At 46.0% G+C, this 27,273-nt stretch overlaps 1 protein-coding gene across 5 annotated transcripts in view; it reads right to left on the bottom strand.

The window, feature by feature from the left end:
- Nucleotides 1-20,486, bottom strand: part of EZH1 (enhancer of zeste 1 polycomb repressive complex 2 subunit) — a 49,979-nt gene extending 29,493 nt beyond the window's left edge. For 3 of the 5 annotated variants that reach the window (XM_033182924.1, XM_033182925.1, XM_033182922.1), the window contains exons 1-4: nt 20,400-20,486; nt 4,467-4,557; nt 2,795-2,922; nt 1,911-2,039 (exon numbers count right to left, since the gene is read on the bottom strand). In XM_033182924.1, the coding sequence (XP_033038815.1) occupies nt 1,911-2,039; nt 2,795-2,911 (246 nt within the window). In that variant the 5' untranslated portion in view covers nt 2,912-2,922; nt 4,467-4,557; nt 20,400-20,486. Of the gene's footprint in view, nt 1-1,910; nt 2,040-2,794; nt 2,923-4,466; nt 4,558-10,005; nt 10,030-20,399 lie in introns of those variants that run through there. The other 2 variants (XM_033182926.1, XM_033182923.1) reach the window with 2 other exon arrangements.
- Nucleotides 20,487-27,273: the final 6,787 nt, after the last annotated feature.

Below are 27,273 nucleotides of genomic sequence, written 5' to 3'. Positions count from 1 at the left end.
CTGAAAGTCCTGAGAGATGAGGTAGTTTTCTGAAGACCTAAACTTTAAGACAGTGGACATCAACTTAGCTGCATAGGTGATAGGGATAGTACATGGAGAAGCAAAGTGGTATAGAAATTATAGTAACATTCTGATTCAGGAAAGATATTTGCTCTCAATACACTATCTGCTTTTTGTTTTTTGTTTTGAGGCAGGGTCTCACTCTGTCGCCCAGGCTGGAGTGCAGTGACATAATCTTGGCTCACTGCAACCTCCACCTCCTGGGTACAAGCAATTCTGCCTCAGCCTCCCAAGTAGCTGGGATTACAAGTGCATGCTACCATGCTCAGCTAATTTTTATATTTTTAGTAGAGACAAGGTTTCACCATGTTGGCCAGGCTGGTCTTGAACTCCTGACCTCAGGTGATCCATCCGCCTCAGCCTCTCAAAGTGCTGGGATTACAGGCATGAGCCACTGTGCCCAGCTTCTGCTTTTTTTTTTTTTTTAAGAGACAGAGTCTCACTCTGTCACCCAGGCTGTAGATCATAGCTCACTGCAGCCTTGAACTCTTGGGTTCAAGTGATTCTCCCACCTCAGCCTACCAAGTAGCTGGGATTATAGGCATACACTACCATACCTGGATAATATTTACTTTTTATATTTCAAAAATATTATCTATTTTCCAGGTGTTGGAGATTACAGTGAGCTATGATAATGAAACTGCACTCCAGTCTGGGTGACACAGTGAGATCTTGTCTCTAAATAATAATAATGATAATAATTTATTTTCATAAAGTTTCTTTTTTTTTGGAGATGGTGTTTTGCTCTCGTCGCCCAGGCTGGAGTGTGATGGTGCCATCTCAGCTCACTGCAACCTCCACCTCCCAGGTTCAAGTGATTCTCCTGCCTCAGCCTCCCTAGTAGCTAGGATTACAGAAGTGCGCCACCATGCCTGGCTAATTTTTTTGTACTATTAGTAGAGATGGGGTTTCACCATGTTGGCCAGCCAGGTCTCAAACTCCTGACCTCAGGTGATCCACCTGCCTCGGCCTCCCAAAGTGCTGGGATTACAGGTGTGAGCCACCGCGTCCAGCCATAATTTCTTAACTAGAACATTCTTTTATTTATTTATTATTTATTTTTTTTTTTGAGAGAGAATCTCAGTCTTTCACCCAGGCTGGAGTGCAGTGGCGTGATCTTGGCTCACTGCAGCTTCTGCCTTCTAGGTTCAAGAGGTTCTCAGGCCTCAGCCTCCCAAATAGCTGGGATTATAAGCATGCACAACCACACTCAGTTAACTTTCGTATTTTTAGTAGAGACGGTGTTTTGCTGTGTTGGCCAGATTGGTCTTGAACTCCTGGCCTCAAGTGGATCCATCTGCCTCAGCCTCCCAAAGTGCTGAGATTACAGGTGTGAGCCACTGCGCCCGGCCCCCAAGATTATTCTTGAAGCTACAGATTTACTATCTTAATAATTCAAAGTTGACTAAAATAACTGTATCTATTAACCTTAACCTTATTTATTTATTTATTTCCGTTCTTTCCTTTTTGTTTTTTTAGACATAGGGTCTTTCTCTGTCACCCAGACTGGAGTGTTGTGGTGAAATCATAGTTTATTTCAGCCTTGAACTTCTGGGCTCAAGCAATCCTTCCACCTCAGCCTCCCAAGTAGCTGGGACTACAGGTGTGCACCACCACATCTGGCTAATTTTCTTAAAAAAATTGTAGAGACACAGTCTATGTTGCCCAGGCTGGTCTCAAACTCCTCACCTCAAGCGATCTTCCCACCTCAACCTCCCAAATAGCTGGGAATACTTGTGTGAGCCACCATACCTTGTCTTACTTATTCACTCTCTAAAAAGTCACAAATACAGGAAAAAGCTTTAAGCCCAAGGAAGAGAGGAAGACTGAGCTTAAACTCCCAAAAGTACCTTTTTGAGAAAAGGGTGTCCACTCACAGGCTTCATCGACTGAACAGGCTGGACACGAAGCTTCTTCCATTCTTCATTGAGGATCTGGGTTTTTTCTTGAACCTTTGCAAAATTTGCCACATACAAAGCCTAGCAAAGCCATGGAAAAGATTAAGATATATTGTTAATTAATTAATAAATACATTATTTTTTTTTGAGACAGAGTCTTGCTCTGTTGTCGCCCAGGCTGGATTGTAGTAGTGTGATCTCAGCTCACCACAACCTTCGCCTCCCAGGTTCAAGCGATTCTCCTACCTCGGCCTCCCAAGTAGCTGGGATTACAGGCACAGACCACCACACCTGGCTAATTTTTGTATTTTCGGTAGAGACGGTGTTTCACCATGTTGGGCAGGCTAGTTTCAAACTCCTGGCCTTAAGTGATCTGCCCGACTCAGCCTCCCAAAGCGCTGGAATTACAGGCATGAGTCACCGTGCCTGGCCTTTTGTTTTCTTTTTTTTTGAGATGGAGTCTTGCTCTGTCACCCAGGCAGGAGTGCAGTGGCACCATCTCGGCTCACTGCAACCTCTACCTCCTGGGTTCAAGCAATTCTCCTGCCTCAGTCTCCCAAGTAGCTGGGATTACAGGCGCACGACACCACGCCTGGCTGATTTTTGTACTTTTAGTAGAGATGGGGTTTCACCAGGTAGGACAGGCTGGTCTTGAAGTCCTGACCTCAGGTGATCCACCTGCCTCAGCCTCCCAAAGTGCTGAGATTACAGGTGTTAGCCACTGCGCCTGGCCCTGTTAAGATTTCAAAACGAAAGTTAAAAAAAAATTCCAACCCCTTTACATTGGATCAGTATATTGAAATACACAAACTTTCACTTGGGAATTATTTTTTTACCTTTGCACCCATATTTGCCTGAAGCCGTTTAAGTTGTCGAAGTCGCATGTATTCAGATTTCACTTTTCTTTTCCAGTAAGTGATACATTTGGAGGTAGGGGGATTTGGTATTTCCATCTTGCTGTAATCTAAGAGAGACAGAGATGAGAACTAGCATTTTATTGCCTGGAAATGAAGCACTCCTCAAATAGAAAAAAAAAAAAAAAAAAAAGATCAATTATGCTTTCATTCCCATTAAATTTACTCATAAAAACATAAATTTAAAGAACCCAAATGTGTGAGTTCAACAAAAAGTTTCAATTTAAAAAAAAGAGGCAGTGGCTCATGCCTGTAATCCCAAAACTTTGGGAGGCCGAGGTGGGAGCACTACTCGAGCCCAGGGATTTGAGATCACCTTGGGCAACATGGTGAAACCCCATCTCTACAGAAAATACAAAAATTAGCCAGGTGTGTTGGCGAGTGCCTGTAGTCCCAGCTACTCAGGAGGCTGATGTGGGAGGACTGCTTGAGCCTAGGAGGTCAAGGCTGTAGTGAGCCGTGACCACACCACTGCACTTCAGCCTGGGTGACACAGTGAGACCTTATCTCAAAAAGCCAAACAACAATAAAAACAAAAAACAAGTCCAGGCATGGTGGCTCATGCCTGTAATCCCAGCACTTTGGGAGGCCAAGGTGGGCAGATCTTCTGAGGTCAGGAATTCGAGACCAGCCTGGCTAACATAGCGAAACGCCATCTCTACTAAAAATACAAAACAAAACAAAACAAAACAACAACAAAATTAGCCAGGCATGGTGGCATGTGCCTGTAATCCCAGCTACGTGGGAAGCTGAGACACGAGAATTGCTTGAACCTGGGAGACTGAAGTTACAGTGAGCCAAGATCACGCAACTGCACTCCAGCCTGGGTGACAAAGTAAGACTCCATCCCCCCCCCAAAAAAATGGCCTGGTGCAGTGGTTCATGCCTGTAATCCCAGCACTTTGGGAGGCCAAGGCGGGTGGATCACGAGGTCAGGAGTTCAAGACCAGCCTGGCCAAGATGCTGAAACCCTGTCTCTACTAAAAATACAAAAATTAGCCGGGTGTGGTGGCACGCGCCTGTAATCCCAGCTACTCAGGAGGCTGAGGCAGGAGAATCGCTTGAATCTGGGAGGCAGAGGTTGCAGTGAGCCGAGATCGCACCACTGCACTCCAGCCTGGGCAACAGAGCAAGACTTCATCTCAAAACAAAAACAAAAAACAAACAAAAAAACAACAAAATTTCACATCAGCAATTTCTGGTCCAATTATCAAAAAGCTTAGCCTCTGTCCTCCTGTGGTATCTTGTTTTTAATTTACCACTCAAGAAGTCCTCCCACAGTGACTAGGAACTTGGATTACTTCAAGATATGCAAGTCTTCTCTTTACTTTGAGTAAGAGAAGTGGTCAGCAAGAACCAAGTTTGCATCCAAGGGTTTCATGGTAAGACCCACCCATGTTACAAAACCATACTGCCAAATTGTCTAAATCTACCACATGCCTAGCAGTAAAAGTAGAATATGACAGCAGTATAATCTCATCTCCAAGTCAGCAGCAAGACATATGGAAATAGCAATGCAAATCCTCCCTTTTTTGGTATTTGAATTAAGGTTCAACGTTTTAAAGAAGTATGTATTGTAATATACTTCTCCTACCTCACAGAATGCAAGGGAAAGTGTTGGGTATTACAGTGTGCCTCTGTTCTTCAGGAGAATGGCAAGACACAACAGCAGAACAGATGTCCAGCTTTTCAAAAGAGAACAGACAGTGGTTCTATTAAGTTAGTGCAGCAAGTTAGACCCTGAAACCCTCAGTAGGATTTTCCCCCAGAATCAGGAAGACTTCAAGGTTTCTCCTACTATTTTTGTATGTCTAAGATAGGTCTCTATAATACTTGATGCCATTTGGGAAGAGGCCCTTTACTTTATTAAATTATATTTTTCCATAATGCTTTCTTTTGAGACAGAGTCTCACTCTGTTGCCCAGGCTGCAGTACAGTGGCGCAATCTCAGCTCACTGCAGCCTCTGCCTCCTGGGTACAAGTGATTCTCCTGCCTCAGCCTCCTGAGTAGCTGGGATTACAGATGCCCGCCATCATGCCTGGCTTTGGGAGGCTGAGGCGGGAGGGTTGCTAAGAGGCCAGGAGTTTGAGATTAGCTTGGCCAACACAGTCAGATCCTATCTCTATTTTTCAAAGTTTTCTTTTAATATTGTTTTTGTCGTTGTTTAAAGGAAAAGAGGCTGGGTGCAGTGGCTTACATCTGTAATCCCAGCACTTTGGGAGGCCAAGCTGAGAGGATAGCCTGAGCTCAGGAGTTTGATACAAGCCTGGGTAACATAGTGAGACCTCATCTCTATTAAAAATAAAAAACATCATCCGGGTATAGTGGTGCGTGCCTGTAGTTTGGGCTATTCGAGAAGCTTAGGTGGGAGGATCACTTGAGCCCAGGAGATCAAGGCTAGAGTGAGCTACTGAGATTGCACCCCTGTACTCCAGCCTGGGCAACAGAGTGAGACTCTGTCTCAAAAAAAAGAAAAACAAAAAGAAATGATCAGGCCACGTGCAGTGGCTCATGCCTATAATTCCAACACTTTGGGACTCTAAGAAAGGCCGAGGCGGGCGGATCACCTGAGGTTGGGAGTTCAAGACCAGCCTGACCAACACGGAGAAATCCCGTCTCTACTAAAAATACAAAATTAGCCGGGCGTGGTGGCGCATGCCTGTAATCCCAGCTACTCTGGAGGCTGAGGCAGGAGAATTGCTTGAACCCGGGAGGCAGAAGTTGCAATGAGCCAAGATTGCACCATTGCACTCCAGCCTGGGCAACGAGAGCGAAACTTGTTCTCAAAAAACAAATAAATAAATACATTAATAGAAAATAAACTGGCTATAGTGGCAGATGCTTGTAGTCCCAGCTGAGGTAGGAGAATCACATGAGCCCAGGAGTTCAAGACCATAGTGAGCTATGATTGTGCCACTGAAATCCAGCCTGAGCAACAGAACAACAGTCTGTATCTCCAAAAAAAAAAGGAAATCGTGTGGGCACGGTGGCTCATGCCTATAATCCCAACACTTTCGGAGGCCAAGGTGGGTGGATCACCTGAGGTCAGGAGTTCGAGACCATCCTGACCAACATTGTGAAACCCTGTCTCTACTAAATACAAAAATTTAGTAGAGGCACGGTGGCTCACACCTGGAATCGCAGCACTTTGGGAGGCCAAGCTGAGAGGATAGCCTGAGCTCAGGAGTTTGATACAAGCCTGGGTAACATAGTGAGACCTCATCTCTATTAAAAATAAAAAACATCATCCGGGTATAGTGGTGCGTGCCTGTAGTTTGGGCTATTCGAGAAGCTTAGGTGGGAGGATCACTTGAGCCCAGGAGATCAAGGCTAGAGTGAGCTACTGAGATTGCACCCCTGTACTCCAGCCTGGGCAACAGAGTGAGACTCTGTCTCAAAAAAAAGAAAAACAAAAAGAAATGATCAGGCCACGTGCAGTGGCTCATGCCTATAATTCCAACACTTTGGGACTCTAAGAAAGGCCGAGGCGGGCGGATCACCTGAGGTTGGGAGTTCAAGACCAGCCTGACCAACACGGAGAAATCCCGTCTCTACTAAAAATACAAAATTAGCCGGGCGTGGTGGCGCATGCCTGTAATCCCAGCTACTCTGGAGGCTGAGGCAGGAGAATTGCTTGAACCCGGAGGCAGAAGTTGCAATGAGCCAAGATTGCACCATTGCACTCCAGCCTGGGCAACGAGAGCGAAACTTGTTCTCAAAAAACAAATAAATAAATACATTAATAGAAAATAAACTGGCTATAGTGGCAGATGCTTGTAGTCCCAGCTGAGGTAGGAGAATCACATGAGCCCAGGAGTTCAAGACCATAGTGAGCTATGATTGTGCCACTGAAATCCAGCCTGAGCAACAGAACAACAGTCTGTATCTCCAAAAAAAAAAGGAAATCGTGTGGGCACGGTGGCTCATGCCTATAATCCCAACACTTTCGGAGGCCAAGGTGGGTGGATCACCTGAGGTCAGGAGTTCGAGACCATCCTGACCAACATTGTGAAACCCTGTCTCTACTAAATACAAAAATTTAGTAGAGGCACGGTGGCTCACACCTGGAATCGCAGCACTTTGGGAGGCCGAGGCAGGTGGATCATCTGAGGTCAGGAGTTCAAGACCAGCCGGGCCAACATGGTGAAACCCCGTCTCTGCTAAAAATACAAAAATTAGCTGGGCATGGTGGTGCATGTCTGTAATCCCAGCTACTTGGGAGGCCGAGGCAAGAGAATCGCTTGAACCTGGAAGGCAGAGGCTAGAGTGAGCTGAGATCATGCCACTGCTCTCCAGCCTGGGCAACAGAGCGAGACTCCGTCTCAAAAAAAAAAAAAGAAGAAATTAGCCAGGTGTGGTGGTGCAATCCTGTATTCCCAGCTACTTGGGAGGCTGAGGCAGGAGAATCACTTGAACCTGGGAGGCGGAGGTTGCAGTGAGCCGAGATTGCGCCATTGCACTTTAGCTTGGGCAACAACAGCAAAACTCTGTCTCAAAAAAAAAAAAAAAGTCTGGGTGCTCATGCCTGTCATCTCAGCCAGCACTTTGGGAGGCCAAGGCGGGCAGATCACGAGGTCAGGAGATCCAGACCATCCCGACTAACACGGTGAAACCCCGTCTCTTCTAAAACTACAAAAAATTAGTCCAGCATGGTGGCAGATGCCTGTGGTCCCAGCTACTGGGGAGGCTGAGGCAGGAGAAAGGTGTGAACCTGGGAGGTGGAGCTTACAGTGAGCCGAGATCGCACCACTGCACTCCAGCCTGAGTGACAGAGCAAGACTCCATCTCAAAAAAAAAAAAAAAAAAAAAAAAAGGCCAGGTGGCTGACGTCTGTAATCTCAGTACTTTGGAAGGTTGAGGCAGGTGGATCATGAGGTCAAGAGATTGAGACCAGCCTGGCCAGCATAGTGAAACCTCGTCTCTACTGAAAATACAAAAAATTAGCTAGGCATGCTGGCGGGTGTCTGTATTCCCAGTTACTTGGGAGGCTGAGGCAGGAGAATTGATTGAACCTAGGAGGTGGAGGTTGCAGTGAACTGAGACAGCGCCACTGCACTCCAGCCTGGTGACAGAGCGAGACTCCATCTCAAAGACAAGACAAAAAAATCATCAGCACGGACAAGAAAACAGCAAAATTTAACCCATTACCACACATATACCACAATAAGCTCATGATTATAATATCTCACACACATGGATTTTTTTTTGAGACGGAGTCTCGCTCTGTCACCCAAGCTGGAGTATAGTGGCACGATCTCAGTTCACTGCAGCCTCCAATTCCGGGGTTCAAACGATTCTCGTGCCTCAGTCTCCTGAGTAGCTGACATTACATCACCATGCCCAGCCAATTTTTGTATTTTTAGTAGATACAAGGTTTCACCATGTTGGCCAGCGTGGTCTGAAACTCCTGGCCTCAAGTGATGCGCCCGCCTCAGCCTCCCAAAGTGCTAGTATTACAGGCATAAGCCACCGTACCCAGCCAAAATAATGGTTTTAAATTGCAACCCCTCTTCCATTCCTTTTTGGCATTCATTTTCCTTTTTTCCTATTTTGCTTTTTGAAATAGTGAGCTTAGGTTTCTCCATGTATTTGAAAATGAAGAGGCCGGGCGCGGTGGCTCAAGCCTGTAATCCCAGCACTTTGGGAGGCCGAGACGGGTGGATCACGAGGTCAGGAGATCAAGACCATCCTGGCTAACACGGTGAAACCCCGTCTCTACTAAAAAATACAAAAACTAGCCGGGCGATGTGGCGGGCGCCTGTAGTCCCAGTCACTCGGGAGGCTGAGGCAGGAGAATGGCGTGAACCTCGGAGGCGGAGCTTACAGTGAGCTGAGATCCGGCCACTGCACTCCAGCCTGGGCGGCAGAGCGAGACTCTGTCTCAAAAAAAAAAAGAAAATGAAGATTTCCAGCTGGGGCAACATGCCAAAACCCAGTCTCTACAAAAAAATTACAAAAATTACCCGGACTTGGTAGCCTGTGCCTGCCGTCAGTCCTAGCTACTCAGGAGGCTGAGTTGGGAGAATCACCTGAGCATGGGGAGGTAGAGGCTGCAGTGAGCCATGATCGTGCCACTATACTCCAGCCTGGGTGACAGGGTAAGGCCTTGTCCAAAAAAAAAAAGAGTAAGGAAAGAAAGAAGGAAGGGCCAGGCGCAGTGGCTCACACCTGTAATCCCAGCACTTTGGGAGGCCGAGGTAGGCGGATCACCTGAGGTCAGCAGTTCGAAACCAGCCTGGCCAACATGGTGAAACACCGTCTCTACTAAAAATACAAAAATTAGCCAGGTGTGATGGTGGATGCCTGTAATTCCAGCTACTTGGGAGGCTGAAGCAGGAGAATCACTTGAACCTGGGAGGCAGAGGTTGCAATGAGCTGAGACCGTGCCACTGCACTCCAGCCTGGGTGACAGAGTGAGACTTGGTCTCAAAAAAAGAAGAGAAAAGAAAAGAAGAAAGGAAGGAAGGAGGGAGGGAGGAAGGGAAACAGAAAGGCAGGGAGGGAAAGAAAAGAAAAAAGAAGATTAAGTAATGGAATAGAACATAATTGACAGCTGCTGTCATGTCTGGCTGGCTGCGGTGGCTCACGCCTGTAATCCCAGCACTTTGAGAGGCTGAGGCAGGTGGATCACTTGAGGCCAGGAGTTCGAGACCAGCCTGGCCAACATGGTGAAACCCTGACTCTACTAAAAATACAAAATTTAGCCAGCCATGTTGGCACACACCTACTTGGGAGGCTGAGGCAAGAGAATTGCTTGAACCTGGGAAGCAGGGACTCACTTCAGTGAGCCAAGATCTTGCCAACTCCAGGTTGGGTGACAGAGTGAGAGTCTGTCTCATAAAAAAAAAAAAAGAATATATTTGTTTTTAATTAAAGAAAAGAGCTATAGCTAAAATGTGATCTCCTATAGTCTGTCAAGAGATGACAGTAAATATATCATCATAATCCAACAATTAATGGCACCATTTCTAATTTTACTCAATTGTTTTATCTGGCCAGAGGAACACACACATATACATGAAAATGCCATTAAGATTTAATGAATCACAATGTAAAGTAAGCCACACTTCTTCCTTTTAAAATTAGAGTGATATTTGACTCTCATGTGTCCATAAGCGAATATTTGTCTTACGTGGCTTTTCAATGGGTCTTCAATGTCTCTAAAAGTTTATTTGGCAGTTGGTCAGTCCTCACAACGTGTCTAAGAAAGATGAGAATACCGTTTGAAACAGACAGATATGATTAAAATAAACACCTGAAACACAGTCATAAGATGAGTTTTCACAGCAGCTGGACCCTAACCAACAATTATCATATCAAAGTTAAAAAAAAGTGAACAAATAAAAAAATTAGCATTCACTAGAATAGGCAGATTTGGAGAGATGGATTCATTCATGTTGGGCAAAGGGAGTGGCACACAAAAAATACTTTATATTTCTACTAGATCTATTCTTTAGTTACTTACACATGCAAAACAGCACTTACATTCCAGTTAGGTACTTAGCTAGTACTTAAGAGCCTTTCATTATGTTCATCTACACATTGAAGATAAACTCCAAAACATATGCTGTTTTGATCAAGAAATTAAAAAATAATTATTTATATAAGCAAGCCCTATAGCTCAATAATAAGATAAATCACCAATAAAAAGTGAGTAGAAGGCCAGATATGATGGCTCACGCCTCTAATCCTAGCACTTTGGGAGGCCGAGGTGGGTGGATTACAAGGTCAAGAGTTCGAGACCAGCCTGACCAACACTGTGAAACCCTGTCTCTACTAAAAATACAAAAATTAGCGAGGCATGCTGGCGTGTGTCTGCAATCCCAGCTACTCAGGAAACTGAGGCAGGAGAATTGCTTAAACCCAGGAGGTGGAGGTTGCAGTGAACTGAAATCGTGTCACTGCACTCTAGCCTGGGAGACAGGGCGAGACTCCATTTCAAATAAAAAAAAAAAAGTGAGTAGAAATTTGAAGTTATTTCTTTTTTTTTTTTTTTTTTTGAGACGATGTCTCACTCTGTCGCCCAGGCTGGAGTGCAGTGGCCGGATCTCAGCTCACTGCAAGCTCTGCCTCCCGGGTTTACACCATTCTCCTGCCTCAGCCTCCCGAGTAGCTAGGACTACAGGCGCCCGCCACCTTGCTCGGCTAGTTTTTTGTATTTTTAGTAGAGACGGGGTTTCACCGTGTTAGCCAGGATGGTCTTGATCTCCTGACCTCGTGATCCACCCATCTCGGCCTCCCAAAGTGCTGGGATTACAGGCTTGAGCCACCGCGCCCGGCCAAAATTTGAAGTTATTTCACCAGAAAAGATACAGGAATGGCAAATGAGCACACAAAAAGTTGCTCCATATCATTAGTCATTAGGGAAATGCAGATGAAAATTACAAGGAGATACTATTAAACACTATTACCATGGCTAAAATAAAAAAAGACTGATAATACCACTTGTTGGTGAGGACGTGAAGCAACTGGAATCCTCATACACTACTGGTAGGAATTCAAAGTGGTATAGCCACTGTGGAAGACAGTTTGCCAGTTTTTCAAAACTGAAGCTGAATATATACTTACCACAGAACCTGGCATACAATTTCCAATTATTTATCCAAGAGAATTGAAAACGTATGTCCCCACAAAGATCTGTACACAAATGTTCATATTTATTTATAATAGCCAAAAGTGAAAACAATACACATATCAATGGATTGGCTAATGGATACAAAATGGTGTGTGTGTGTGTGTCTGTGTGTGTGTGTATATATATATTTATCTATAAAAAAAATTCCTTTGCCCAACACGAATGAATCCATCTCACCAAATCTGCCTATTCTAGTAAATGCTAAGTTTTTTATTTGTTTACTTTTTTTTAACTTTGATATGATAATTGTTGGTTAGGGTCCAGCTGCTGTGAAAACTCGTCCTATGGCTGTGTTTCAGGTGTTTACTTTAATCATACCTGTCTGTTTCAAACAGTATTCTCATCTTTTTTTTTTTTTTTTTTTTTGAGATGAAGTCTTGCTCTTTTTTTTTTTTTTTTTTTTTTTTTTTTTTTTTGAGGAGGAGGAGTCTCGCTCTGTCGCCCGGACTGGAGTGCAGTGGCCGGATCTCAGCTCACTGCAAGCTCCGCCTCCTGGGTTTACGCCATTCTCCTGCCTCAGCCTCCTAGTAGCTGGGACTACAGGCGCCTGCCACCTCGCCGGCTAGTTTTTTTTTTGTATTTTTAGTAGAGACGGGGTTTCACCATGTTAGCCAGGATGGTCTCGATCTCCTGACCTCGTGATCCGCCCGTCTCGGCCTCCCAAAGTGCTGGGATTACAGGCTTGAGCCACCGCGCCCGGCCGAAGTCTTGCTCTTATCCCTCAGTCTGGGGAGTGCAATGGCGCGATCTCGGCTCACTGCAACCTCCACCTCCCAGGTTCAAGTGATTCTCCTGGCTCAGCCTCCTGAGTACCTGGGATTACAGGTGTGTACCACTACACCCAGCTAGTTTTTTGTATTTTAAGTAGAGACGAGGTTTCACCATGTTGGCCAGGCTGGTCTCGAACTTCTGACCTCAGGTGATCCACCCATCTCAGCTTCCCAAAGTGCTGGGATTACAGGCGTGAGCCACGGTGCCCGGCCTCTCATCTTTCTTAGATACATACACACACACACACACACACACACACACACACCACACAATAGAATACTACTCAGCAATAAAAAGCCATGAATAGTTTCTATACATTCACACCACATCTCAAAACCATTAATAGACTATGCTGGTCGAGCGCAAGGCTCACGCCTGTAATCCCAGTACTTTGGGAGGCCGAGGCAGGCAGATCACTTGAGGTCAGGAGTTCAAGACCAGCCTGGCTAACATGGTCAAGCCCCATCTCTACAAAAATACAAAAATTAGCTGGGCATGGTGGCGTGCACCTGTAATCACAGCTGCTTGGAGGCTGAGGCAGGAGAATCACTTGAACCTAGCAGGGCGGAGACTGCAGGGAGGTGGAGACTGCAGTGATCTGAGAGCGTGCCACTGCGCTCCAGCCTGGGTAACACAGCGAGACTCTGTCTCAATAATAATACTAATAATAGTAATAATAAAATAAAATAAAAGCACTATGCTAAGTGAAAAAAATAAGACACAAGTAACTGCACATGATTCCACTTAAGATGTTCTACTGGCCAGTTGCTGTGGCTTCACATCTGTAATCCCAACACTTTGGGAGGCTGAGTCAGGAGGATCCCTTGAGCCCAGGAGTTCGAGACCAGCCTGGGCAACATAGGGACACCCTGTCTCTATTAAAAAAAAAAAAAAAAGTATTCTACTAGAATAAATCTAGAAAGGGCAAAACTAGTGACAGAAAGCAGATCACTGGTTGCCAGGGGCTGAGGTGGGGTAAGAGATTAAACAGGAAGGAACACAAGGGAACTTTCCTGGGATGATGAAATGTCCTAGACTTCAGTGGTGGTGATGGTTACATGACTATATACTTTTATGAAAACTCACTGAACTATATAAAGTGGGTGGATTTATTGTATGTAAATTTTTACCTTAATAAAGCTGACTTAAAAAAATAAGTCTGGCCGGGCGCGGTGGCTCAAGCCTCTAATCCCAGCACTTTGGGAGGCCGAGACAGGTGGATCACGAGGTCAGGAGATCGAGACCATCCTGGTCTACATGGTGAAACCCCGTCTCTACTAAAAAATACAAAAAACTAGCCGGGCGAGATGGCGGGCGCCTGTAGTCCCAGCTACTCGGGAGGCTGAGGCAGGAGAATGGCGTAAACCCGGGAGGCGGAGGTTGCAGTGAGCCGAGATCACGCCACTGCACTCCAGCCTGGGCGACACAGCGAGACTCCGTCTCAAAAAAAAAAAAAAAAAAAGTCTTGGTCAAGTCAGTATTTTCTAGACATTTACTATTAAAAATCTGCAGGCAATTCAACCTTTTTTTTTTTTTTTTAACTCAAGTAAATTTGGAATGAATAAGTATAATAATATAATCAGTGGCTCATTAGCTGTAACAAATGTTACATGTATACTAATATAAGATGTTATTAATAGCGGAAACTGGATGTGCATTTACAGGAATTCCCTATACTAGCTTTACAATTTTTTTTTTTTTTGAGACAGAGTCTCGCTCTGTCACCCAGGCTGGAGTGTAATTGTGCAATCTCGGCTCACTGCAACCTCCACCTTCTGGGCTCAAGCGATTCCCCTGCCTCAGCCTTCCAAGTAGCTGGGATTACAGGCACATGCCACCGTGCCAAGCTAATTTTTGTATTTTTAGTAGAGACGGGGTTTCACCATGTTGCCTAGGCTGGTCTTGAACTCCTGACCTCAGGTGATCCACCCACCTTGGCCTCCCAAAGTGCTGGGATTACAGGCGTGAGCCACCGTGCCCAGCCTACAATTTTTAAAATAAATCTAAAACTATTCTAGGGCAGGCGTGGTGACTCATGCCTGAAATCCCAACACTTTGGGAGGCTGAGGCAGGTGGATCTCTTGGGCCCAGTTGTTCGAGACCAGCCTGAACAACATGGTGAGATCCCATCTCTACAAAAAAAAAAAAAAAATACAAAAATTAGTTGGGCATGGCGGCGTGTGCTTCTAGTCCCAGCTACCAGGGAGGCTTGGGTGAGAAGACAGATTGAGGCTGCACAATCAAGGCTGCAGGAGCAAGCTGTGACTGCGCCACTGCACTCCAGCCTGGGTGACAGAGTGAGATCCTGTTTCGAACAAACCAAAAACAAACAAACTATTCTTTTTCTTTCTTTCTTAAAAAACAAACAAACTATTCTAAAATATAAGAGTTTATTTTTTAAAAAGACTAATCATTGGAAATATGAACCACTTTATTTACGTGTCACATCTCTACAGGAAAAGAAGGCTATAAAAATGTGGAACTCTTTCCCCAGAAAGCTGGATCTCAATTTGCTGCAAAGGCTAAAACTAGAATGTAGTCTGTCACTAGGTGGAAATGGGAAAACATTACTGAAATTGTATGGCAATAAAAAATTTAAGGAACAGCAGGGTGCAGTGGCTCATGCCTGTAATCCCAGCACTTTGGGAGGCTGAGGAGGGCAGATCACGAGGTCAGGAGATCGAGACCATCCTGGCTAACATGGTGAAACCCCATCTCTACTAAAAATATAAAAAATTAGCCGGGCATGGTGGTGGGTGCCCATAGTCCCAGCTACTCAGGAGGCTGAGGCAGAAGAGTGGCGTGAACCCAGGAGACAGAGCTTGCAGTGAGCTGAGATGGCGCCACTGCACTCCGGCCTGGGTGACAAAGTGAGACTCCGTCTCAAAAAAAAAAAAAAAATTTAAGGAACAATGTTCTTAAACTTAGAGAGACTGAGATCAGAATAGAAAAGTTCCAAACTATTAAATTTTTTCATTTACATAAGGTGTCCCTTTGCAGAAATAGCTTCTTTGTCTTAGGGGCAAATTCAGTGTCTTTGCTCCTTTCTCTTAAATAATAATTTTATTAACCAGCAAGGCTAAGTAAGACTTTGGAGGCAGATGGCACTATAGATTTTTATTTTTTATTTTTATTTATTTATTTATTTGAGACGGAATCTCGCTCTGCTGCCCAGGCTGGAGTGCAGTGGCACGATCTTGGCTCACTGCAAGCTCCGCCTCCTGGGTTCACTCCATTCTCCCGCCTCAGCCTCCAGAGTAGCTGGGACTACAGGCGCCCGCCACCACACCCAGCTAATTTTTTTGTTATTTTAGTAGAGACGGGGTTTCACCGTGTTAGCCAGGATGGTCGCCATCTCCTGACCTCGTGATCCACCCGTCTCCGCCTCCCAAAGTGCTGGGATTACAGGTGTGAGCCACTGTGCCCGGCCTATTTTTTTTTGTTTTTGTTTTTGAGACGGAGTCTCACTCTGTCACCAGGCTGGAGTGCATTGGTGCAAAAACAGCTCACTGCAACCTCTGCCGCCACTAATTTTTGTATTTTTAGTAGAGACAGGGTTTTACCATGTTGGCCAGGTTGGTCTCGAACTCCTGACCTCAGCTAATCCACCTACCTTGGCCTCCCAAAGTGCTGAGATTACAGGCGTGAGGCACTGTGCCCAGCCTACAAGATCTTGCGGTGTTTCCCAGACAGGCCTTGAACTCCTGACTTGAAGCAATTCCCCTGCCTCAGCCTCCCAAAGTGTTGAGATTACAGATGCGAGCCATCGTGCCCAGCCAGAACGCTGATTTGGAAGAGTAAAAGAAATCTCCTAACAGGTCAGAGCACTATCTTGACTGGTTCTCTACTATGTCAGCCCAAAGTTTAATACTGTACTGCATTTAGTGACTGCTCATACTGTCCAATAAAAATAAGACTTTTTCATCTATTTTGAATCAAATTATTAGGGTAGGTGAGTTAGAGAATAAAACACACTAAAGATACTGAACTCCAATTACCCATTAAGTAACTCATGACTTTAGGGTGCAGTGTACTCAAGTCCCAACTGATGACTGACCGATAGACTAAAGAGTAGGAAAGAATCTAATTTGTACACAGTTTGGACATAAAACAAACAAACAAAAAAGCTAGGGACTTTCCAGAATGGAGAAGCACAATTTTTCTTTTTTTTTAACTTTTAACCCTTCCCCTCAATCCCAACCTATCTAATTATCTTCACTTTTCTCCACACATTGTTCTCTCTTTTCTGTTTATTTTATTCTATGTAGAAATGGAATTAGTGTGTTTTTAGTGTTGCTACCTCAAATCTTTTCTGGGATGCTACTAGTGAACAAAGTGGAAACTTTGTTTTTGAGACAGGGTCTCCCTCTGTCGCCCAGGCTAGAGTACAGTGGCACCATCTCCGCTCACTGCAACCTCTGCCTCCCAGGTTCAAGGGATTCTTGTTCCTCAGCCTCCCAAGTAGCTGGGATGACAGGTGTGTGCCACTAGGCCCAGCTAATTGTAGAAATGGGGTTTCACCGTGTTGGACAGGCTGGTCCCAAACTCCTGGCTTCAAGTGATCAATCTCTCGGCCTCCTCCCAAAGAGATAGGATTATAGGCGTGAGCCATAGTGTGGGGGACCCAAAGTGAAACTTTTAAAACTTAGTCCAAGACCAGGAAAAGATATACTTAATGACATGAATTGTTACATCTTTCATATAAAGAGCAAATCAAAGGGAAGGAACTGTTGCCTATAGAGTAAGGAAGCCAGGTTTCAGATCTTAGGAATTAAAAATAGACAAAATTAATATTCTGAATCAGTTTCTTATTTTGTTTTGATTTTGAGACAGGGTCTTGCTCTGTTGCCCAGACTGGAATGCAGTGGCTTGATCTCGGCTCAGTGCAACTTCTGCCTCCTGGGTTCAAGTAATCCTCCCTACTCAGCCTCCTGAGCAGCTGGGACTACAGGCCCACACCACTAGGCCCAGCTAATTTTTGTAATGTTTTTGTAGAGACAGAGTTTTGTCATGTTGCCCAGGCTGGTCTCAAACTCCTGAACTCAAGTGATCTGCCCACCTCAGCCTCCCAAAGTATGGGGATTACAGGCGTGAGCCACATGTCTAGACTGAAATCGGTTGTTTGAAGGTATAATTCAAAGGCAAATATATAAGTAACAAGCCTGACCGCATTTTTCTCACCTTTCCCTTCTCCCAAATGTCTTCTTGGGAGTAAAATTTCATTTTTAGTTCCAGCCTCATTCTAGCGTTGTCTCTTTTTTTTTTTTTTTTCTGAGACGGAGTCTCACTCTTTCGTGCCCAGGCTGGAGTGCAGTGGCATGATCTCACTGCAACCTCCCACTCCCGAGTTCAAGTGATTCTCCCACCTCAATCTCCCAAGAGTTAGGATTATAGGTGTCCGCTACCACACCTGGCTAATTTTTTGTATTTTTAGTAGAGATGGGGTTTCACCATATATTGGCCAGGCTGGTTTTGAACTCCTGACCTCAGGTGATCCACCAGCCTCATCCTCCCAAAGTGCTGGGATTATAGGTGTGAGCCATCAAGCCCAGCCTCTAGTGCTGTTTCAAAGGGCACTAATGAAGAAGTCATTTACACTTTAAGGAATTTTAAGCTGGGCCTTAGCATCAAGTTCCAAAATTGACATACAAGTACTCTGCCAGTTACTAACAACACTAGCATCCAGATCACCTGACTCCCAGTGCCAGAAATTTCCCCACGATTTATTCCACAAATATATGTTGAGCACCTACTATTATACTTAATAGTAGTGTCTACTATGTGTTACTGTTTTAGGTGTTTGGGGTACATCATTGAATAAAACATACATCCCTGCCTTTGGAGTTGACTCATTATGTTTGTGATACACAACACTAAGCATAAACCTTGACAATGATAGCATTATTACAGTTTTATAAATGGTCCTTTCTCCTATTATGTATGTGCATTTTAAATACTTCTCTCTCCCTTTTTTTTTTTTTTTTTTTTTTGAGACAGAATCTTGCTCTGTCACCCATGCTGGAGTGCAGTGGTGCAATGTTGGCTCACTGCAACCTCCACCTCCCGGGTTCAAGCGATTCTTGTGCCTCAGCCCCCTGAATAGCTGGGATTACAGGCACCCACCACCACACCCAGCTGATTCTTGTATTTTTTGTAGAGAAGGAGGTTCGCCATGTTGCCCAGGCTGCTCTCGAACTCCTAACCTCAAGTGATCCGCCTGCTTCGGCCTCCCAAAGCGCTGGGATTACAGGCCTGAGCCACTGTGCCCGGCCTCTTTTTTGTTTTTTTGAGACAGAGTCTCACTCTGTTGCCCAGGCTGGTGTGCAGTGGCGCCATCTCGGCTCACTGCAACCTCCACTTCCCAGGTTCAAGTGATTCTAATGCCTCAGCCCTCCCGAGTAGCTAGGACTACAGGCGTGTGCCACCACACCTGGTTAATTTTTGTATTTTTAGTAGAGATGGAGTTTCACCGTGTTGCCCAGGCTGGTCTCAAACTCCCGGGCTCAAATGATCCATCCACCTCAGCCTCCCAAAGTGCTGGGATTACAGGCATGAGCCACTGCATCCGGTTTTTTTTTTTTTTTTTCCCTTGAGACAGGGTCTCACGAGCTGTCACCCAGACTGGAGTGCAGTGGCAGGATCAGAGCTCATTGTAACCTTGACCTCCCAGTCTCAAGCAATACTCCTGCTTCAGCCTCCCAAGTAGCTGGGAGCTGGGACTATAGGAGAAGCCCACTACACCTGGCTAGTTTTTTTTTTTTTGTAGAGATGAAGTCTCACTATTGTTGCCTGGGCTGATCCCAAACTCCTGAGCTCAAGCTATTCTCCTGCCTGGGCCTCCCGAATGCTGGGATTTCAGATGTGAGCTACTGAGCCCAGCCTAAAGTACTTATCTCCTAACTCCTAAGTACTCTCTCCTATGTAAGTAATCTCTTTTATCAAGATTCCAAGACTTAAAATAGACAAGCTTTCACAGAAACCTCTAATAGGGTTAGCACCTCTCAGGCTGGAAACCTCCTTCAATATCAGCTTCCTAAACTTAAAAAACACTGGGTGTGGGAATTTTTCTATTCAACGGCAGCACGGTAGCAAACGTGGAGGAGACCCACGTTTTCAATGCTATCCTTGCACACCCCAATTGCTAGTCTGCCTGAGCTCTTTTGACTTCATCCTCCCCTGCCAAGCGTCAGGTTCCTAACGGCCTGGGCTACACCATTTACAAACCCTACATTTCACCCTTCATATTCCTTCACATTCCCTGGGGACACTAACATCCTTCAGGCATCCCTTCCCTTCCCTGCTCAAGAAACAATTCCTCAGTAGTCACTTTTTATTGAAATAAAAGTTTGTCCCACATTTCCTAACAGGCATGTCCCAAATACAACACCTTGTCTTTGCTTCGAGGCACTTTTATTTATATCATTTGATCCTCGGGAGAATGGTGGGGGTGAGCGATCATTGGCGTGAGACCAAAAGTCTGGAGTGAAGGAGATTCTTGCTCAGGGCCAGGCCCGGGGCGAGGGGACCGAGGCACCCAGGACGCACGTGAGGAGGCGCTCACTGCATTTGCACGACCCTGAGTCAGTATTCCTTTACACTTTGTGCCTTGGGAGCCTGACTCACTCACCTCACCCTAGTCCCGGCCCTGTTTTTACTGCTACCCCTCCTCAACAGCCCCGAAAGCCATCGCAAGATCAGCCCCGGTCTCTAGCTCTCCCAAGTACAGCTCCTGGTCCCCAGAGTCCACCTCGCTAAAGGCCCCCGCAGGTGCCACCGCCCACCCGCGCCCTTTGGGCGCTGGGGCTCCCGCCCACCGTCCCACCCTGCCGTCCAACGGGATTCCCCGTCCCCGAGCCCGCCCCCACCGCTCCTCCTCCCGGGCACACAGCCCTCGTACTCCCAGACGCTGTCCTCGCCTGGGGCTCCCTCGCCCCATCGCCCCCATTCCCCCAGCCCTCGGAATGAGAAGGGGCGCCTGCTACTCCCGGCTAGAGAGGCAGTGTGTCCCTCGAATTCCTTCCAGTTCCCTGATCCCTCCGCCTCTCCCTCCCTCAGGCCCAGGGCGGCGAGGGGAGGAGGCCCGGCCCCATCGCTCGGCCCAGGCTTGTTTACTCACTCACCCTCCATCCTGAGCCGCAGGGACCCGCCGCTAGGACGCATGCGCGCTGCGGCCCCACCCCTGCGCCGCGCCCCGCCCCGCGCCTCCTGTCGGCGCGTGCGCATTGACCCACCCGTGTCGCGCGGTCGCACGTCGGTCATTTGCCGCCAAAAACCCGCATTGAGGAGTCCTGGCGGGTGCAGCCGCCCCGACGGCTTCCAAAGCGGCGCTGGCAGGGGAGGGCAAGGGCTCTGGGGAAACCTTCTCAGAGCCACTACTATTTTCCTGAAGACCCTATTCAGCGTATGCACCATCCTCACGCGCTGGTTGCAAGCCACATCTCACTTAAGCGTTTCAAGCCAACCCAGAACACCTTCATACCGATGCTTCACCCCTACCAGTTCCCCAGACACCGGTCTATGAGCTCTAAGCCCTTTATTTGTGTCTGATCTCCCTATTTCTGTCCATAATTCTTCTAGTCACTTAGAATCAAAATTGTAGCCTTGTATCAAAATAAATCCCCACAAGACACCTACTAGTTAGAAAGGTAAAAAATAGCAACTTTACAGATAAGAATCTGGCAGACACCACCTTAACAAAGTGATCAAAGTTAGCATCAGTAGTCATAAGAGGTATTGTTTTCTTCTCCTTTTTTTTTTGCCGGAGGGGGGGTGGGGCGTGACGGAAGGCTGGAGTGCAGTGGCGAGATCTCGGCTCACTACGACCTCTGCCTCCGGGGCTCAAGCAATTCTCCCACCTCAGGCTCACTACAACCTCTGCCTCCCGGGCTCAAGCAATTCTGCCGCCTTAGCCTCCCAAGTAGCCGGGAATACAGGCTCGTGCCACCACGCCTGGCTAATTTTTGTATTTTTAGTAGAGATGGGGTTTCACTGTATTGGCCAGGCTGCTGTCAAACTGCTGACCTCAGGTGATCTGCCTGCCTCGGCATCCCAAAGTGCCGAGATTGCCTGCATGAGCCACCACTCCCGGCCTCCCTCTTCTTCTTAAGGAGACAGGGTCTTGCTGTGTTTTCCAGGCTGATCTTGAACTCCAGGGTTCAAGCCATCCTCCCACCTTGATTTCCCAAAGTGCTGGGATTACAGGCATGAGCCGTTGCCCCCCGCTGAGAGGTATTACCAAGTCCCTCTCAACATGATGCAATGAGAAGCGCACAAAATCACTTCTGTGGTATTCTTGACAAATACGCATAAACCAATTTTTATTGTTGTTTTTTTTTGTTTGTTTGTTTTGAGATGGAATTTCGCTCTTGTTGCCTAGGCTGGAGTGCAATGGTGCAATCTCGGCTCACTGCAACCTCTGCCTCCTGGATTCAAGCGATTCTCCTGCCTTAGCCTCCCAAGTAGCTGGATTTACAGGCATGCACCACTACACCCAGCAAATTTTGTATTTTTAGTAGAGATGGGATTTCACCATGTTGTCCAGACTGGTCTCAAACTCTTGACTCAGGTGATCCACCCACCTCGGCCTCCCAAAGTACTGGGATTACAGGCATAAGCCACCATGCCCAGCCTGCATAAGCTGAATTGAATTATGAGGAAACGTCAGACAAATCCAAAATGAGAGACAATCTACAGAATAACTGGCCAGTATCTCCAAGTGTCAAGATCATGAAAGACAAGGGGTGAGGAACCATCTCAGATTGGTAGACTTAGGAGCTATGACAACTAAATGTAATGTATGATCCTGGATTGAATCCTGGTCCAGAAAAAGAACACCAGTGAGATACTTTGATGAAATTAGAATAAAATCTCTATATTAGGCCGGGCGCGGTGGCTCAAGCCTGTAATCCCAGCACTTTGGGAGGCCGAGACGGGTGGATCACGAGGTCAGGAGATCGAGACTATCCTGGCTAACACGGTGAAACCCCGTCTCTACTAAAAATACAAAAATTAGCCGGGCGCGGTGGCAGGCGCCTGTAGTCCCAGCTACACGGGAGGCTGAGGCAGGAGAATGGCGTGAACCCAGGAGGTGGAGCTTGCAGTGAGTGGAGATCGAGCCACTGCACTCCAGCCTGGGCGACAGAGCGAGACTCCGTCTCAAAAAAAAAAAAAAAAATCTCTATATTAGTTCATAGTATTTTATCAGTCTTAATCATTGTAATTGAGGAAGTTTGATGGACATATAGGAACTCCACCATATTTGCAACTCTAGTAAATCTGAAATTATTTCAAAATATAAATTTTTAAAATTAAAAATTAAAATGCAAAATAATACCGTCTTGATTTTGATTTTGTCTCAAAGTGTTTTATTAGAAAAGCTTGTCATGTTCATTTTTTCAAGTAATCTTCATAACAACTCTATGAATTATGTAGGGCAACTTCAGTTTATACATCAGGTTATTCTGGCATAAAGGAGTTAAAAGACTTGCCTTACATAGATGAATAATTCTGTCAGGTCTTAAACTCAGGTTGCTGGATTCCATCCAGATTTAGTGTTCTTTTCTTTATATAAAAACTTCGACTTTGCTGTTTTTCCCTTGCCCCTATCCATTTAACTACAAATCAAGGAAAATATTCCTTTATACTTGCAACTTACACTGGCATTCTTTTCTATTCCCGCTGCCTTCTAGATATGTGGTTCTGAAACTTGGCTCACACTTGGGGAGCTTGAGGAGCTTTTTTTTTTTTGAGATGGAGTTTCACTCTTGTTGCCCAGGCTGGAGTGCAATGGCGCGATCTCAGCTTACCGCACGCAACCTCCGCTTCCCAGGTTCAAGTGATTCTCCTGCCTCAGCCTTCCCGAGTAGCTGGGATTACAGGCATGCACCACCACGCCTGGCTAATTTTGTATTTTTAGTAGAGACAAGGTTTCTCCATGTTGGTCAGGCTGGTCTTGAACTCCCCACCTCAGGTGATCCACCTGCCCAAAGTGCTGGCATTACAGGCGTGAGCCACCGCGCCAGGCCAAGGAGCTTTAATAACTACTGATGCCCACCTCGCACACCCAAAAATCTGATTAATTGATCTAGCGTATGGCCTGAGCTTCAAGAGTTTTTAAAGCATCCAGGTGATTACAATGTGTAGTGAAGTTTGAGAGCCACTGCACAACATTAATAATTGTTGGGAGAAAGACTGTGGCTTTAGCTAAGGAGAGCTGTTCAGAAGATATGAATGTCAGGAGAGAGACTAGTGAGAGATCTGGAAACCATCAACATATTGATGGTAAATGAAGCCACAGAAGTGGACAACACTGCCTTAGGAGAGGATGCCACACAACAAGAGAATAGATACAAAGACATTTTGACATAACAAAGTATGATTACAGAAATATTTTGAGGTGGAAAGGAAGCTGAAGGGATTTATGCCAAAGCTGTAGATCAGAATCTGATCTACAGCCTAACCTAAGTTCCCTCTCTTCATTAAGCCTTCTAGCCCTCCTGGATTTCCCAGCCCTTCAACTTCAGTATCACTTTACACTCACTACTACACTGTATATCTCTTTCGCCTCCACCATGATAGGACTACACACAGGGCTTACTAACCCTCATTCACTGAAGGATTACAAAAATAACTTTTGGCTGGGCGCAGTGGCTCAAGCCTGTAATCCCAGCACTTTGGGAGGCCGAAATGGGTGGATCACGAGGTCAGGAGATCGAGACCATCCTGGTTAACCCGGTGAAACCCCATCTCTACTAAAAAATAGAAAAAACTAGCTGGGCAAGGTGGCGGGCGCCTGTATTCCCAGCTACTCGGGAGGCTGAAGCAGGAGAATGGCGTAAACCCAGGAGGTGGAACTTGCAGTGAGCTGAGATTCGGCCACTGCATTCCAGCCTGGGCAACAGAGTGAGACTCCATCTCAAAAACAAAAACAAAAACAAAAACAAAAAACTTTCGGCCAGGCTCAGTGGCTCACACCTGTAATGCCAGCACTTTGAGAGAATGAGGAGGGCAGATTGCTTGAGCTCAGGAATTCGAGACCAGCCTGGGCAACACAGTGAAACCCCGTTTCTACAAAAGATACAAAAAATTAGCCAGGCATGGTGGTGTGGGCCTGTAGTACCAACTACTCAGGAGGCTGAGGTGGGAAAATTGCCTGAACCTGGGAAGTCAATACTGCAGTGAGCCATGATTGCACCACTGCACTCCAGCTTGGGCAACAGAATGAGAACCTGTCTCAATAATAATAACAATAATAATAATAAAAACAACTTTCCACATCACCAACAAGCGTGAGGTTCTTGGAGGAAAATGTGTTTGCCAATTGGTTCCTACTCATTGTGATGGGAGAGTTTTCCTGTGACCAGACCCTTTCTTAGCTGACATTTCCTGAGACATTATCAGCCAAACTTTAGCTAGCTCTTCCTCTACAATTCTTTTTCTTTTGCAACCCTTCAGGTCTTTGTCCTGTAAATTCGTAGAAAAACTTCTGGCAAGTGGTCAGCAACTGGACCTTTGAAAAACAGTACAATCACCCCTGCCCCACTCCTCCCAGCCCCACCCCCAGGCAGTTAATGGGAGAAGGGAATAACTGTGTCACTCCTGGCTTCCAGTTGCTCATCTCGCTTTAAATTGGAGGCCTCTGGGACTGAAAGAAACTGGACAAAGTGTGCTGAGTAGCCTAATAGAGCTGGTTCTTTTTCTGAAAGTTCCCTATTGCAGAAAAATAAAATTATGTGTTTAATTTTTGAAACTTGATGCCTGATTTGCCTTGGCAGCTACTCTCCTGGGCTTGGCCCAGAGTCCAGCAACCCTAGTATACTGATTAATACCAGCTCAACTTGCTCCCTGGAGAAGAAGAGCATTATTTACTTGACCATTTTCTTAAATCCTTTTTAATTTGCTTATATTTTAGCATAATCTTCTTGGCTTTAACATGCTACATCTTTGACCACTGGGCCCAGCAAAGCCTTAGGGAAGACTGCTCTGCTCTGTACACTCACATCCCCATCACAAAGCAAGATTGTGTTCAAGCCCATGATTAGAAATGACATGTCACGTGTTCTAGTCCTTCTGGGAGTTCTAAGTGTACTTTCCTCCCCTGCTGGTCCTCAGGCCACTGGTAGAAAGGGAAGGAGATGATGCTTCTCAGAATTCAAACAGAGCTCTCTGCACTAGTATTCATGCCTTCCAACCTCAGCCCCCTTTGGACAGTGACCCCTTGGCCTGTTGTGCCCCTCCCTTGTAATGCCCACAGAGATATCAAATAGCAATTTTCAGAAGGGACACAGCGGACTGAGGAAAGGCTGGGCCCCAGACAGTCCCTGACAGGGAAGTGTAAACACAGCTGTGGAGATGGGAGCAAACCATCCTCCCTCCCCTCAGTTCCCACCCAGAAGCAGGGAAAGGCCACCCTGCCATGAAGAAACAAACAAGAAAACAAAGCAAAGCACAACCCAAAAGTTGCACGAAGGTCACCAGAAACTGGGGCTGCTGCCCAGGACTTGGTGGGGCCTGTTGAAGTGCCAGACCCCTCCCTGAACACTTAGAGGTGAAGTCGGCTCCAAAGCAAGTTGAGGTCTGGAGATTACAGAGGCCTGGAAACAGGGCTCAGTTTTTGAAGCCTCTCCACTCCCGGACACTTTGTCCCCTGATCGCAAAATCCTAGCTGTCTGCCTTAGGTACTTTGCTCCTGACCCCTAGTTGCTTAGGCATCATAATAATGAATTCAATTCAGCAAGTAAGAACAGGCCCATAATAAACCGTTGTCCATGGCTGTTACAAGTTTAAACTCTGAGCCTCTAAGCCAAAATATCAGAAAGGGCTTCCACAGTCTTTGTTAATCACAAAATAAATAATTCCAGCAGGAAGGAACTTTCTCTTTTGGGCACTCATTTGGGTGGAAGTCATGCCTTGATTTGCACATACCCTCAAGGCTCCAACCCCACAGCTAGCGTGGTGCTGCTGGTTCTTACTCTCAGCACAGTTAATGCAGGGTCTTGATCCTTAAGGACGTGCCTTTGGCACAGCCCTGCCTGGGAAGTAGCTCTGATCAGGTGGACAGCTAATGAGCTGTGCTTTCTTTCTGGCCATTAGGGTCCTCAACTGTGAAAATGAAATGGCAGAACAAAAGAAAATGGTAACAGCTTTCAAATACTGAGTATTTACTATGTGCCTGACACTGTCCTGAGAGCTTTATACAAATCATCTGATTTCATATGAATCAGCAATATTCTTATCCCCACTTTATAGCTGAGGGTTTAGAGAGATTCTATAACCTGCCCCAGGTCATCCAGCTGGTAAGTGGTATGGCCAGGATTTGGGCTCAGTTATTCTGACCGCCCCAATCAATGCTCTGAACCACTCCACTATACCACCTCCCTTCTCTGAGGTCTTTTAGCTCTGACATCATGATTCTGGATTTTCTCCATTGCTTTCTGCTCTCACCAGTGGTGCCAGAAAGAGAATGTGTTTGGGACTCTAGTCTGCAAGTCCAGAGGAAAACACCTCCTGAAAGTTAAGGAGCTCCTTACTTCCTCTGTACTGGAGATGCCAATCAAAGCTGGACACTTGACAGACCCCCATATCAACAGGGAACATACAGCCTGTATGGAAGACAAGCAAATCCTAGCCAGACAGGAAAAGGGAGTTTCTCTTGGTTCTGTGACTTCCCCTTCTCTCTTCCCTATCAGCAGGGTCCCACACTGGTGATGCTATGGCCTTTTGAACCCTTCTGTGGCTAGGATGAAACACCAGGCTACAGAGACACTTTGGGAGCAAGAGAAGTGCCCATTGTATTCACAGTACACACATCTACAAATTATATCCATGATACTGTATGTAAAGGAGCAAAAATAAATCACATTTATTTATACATTTAACAAGTTGCTTTTAGCATTTATATTATCACTAGACATTGCACTGGGTAGGAATCCCATGTAATCCTGGCAAAATGCCTGGGACTCAATTACTATACACATTTTACAGAGAAGAACACTG

Source organism: Trachypithecus francoisi, unplaced genomic scaffold, assembly GCF_009764315.1.
Source record: "Trachypithecus francoisi isolate TF-2019V2 unplaced genomic scaffold, Tfra_2.0 Lachesis_group20, whole genome shotgun sequence".
Lineage (NCBI taxonomy): Eukaryota > Metazoa > Chordata > Mammalia > Primates > Cercopithecidae > Trachypithecus > Trachypithecus francoisi.
Note: the sequence above shows the minus strand (reverse complement) of the source record. Positions and strands in the feature narration are given on the sequence as shown.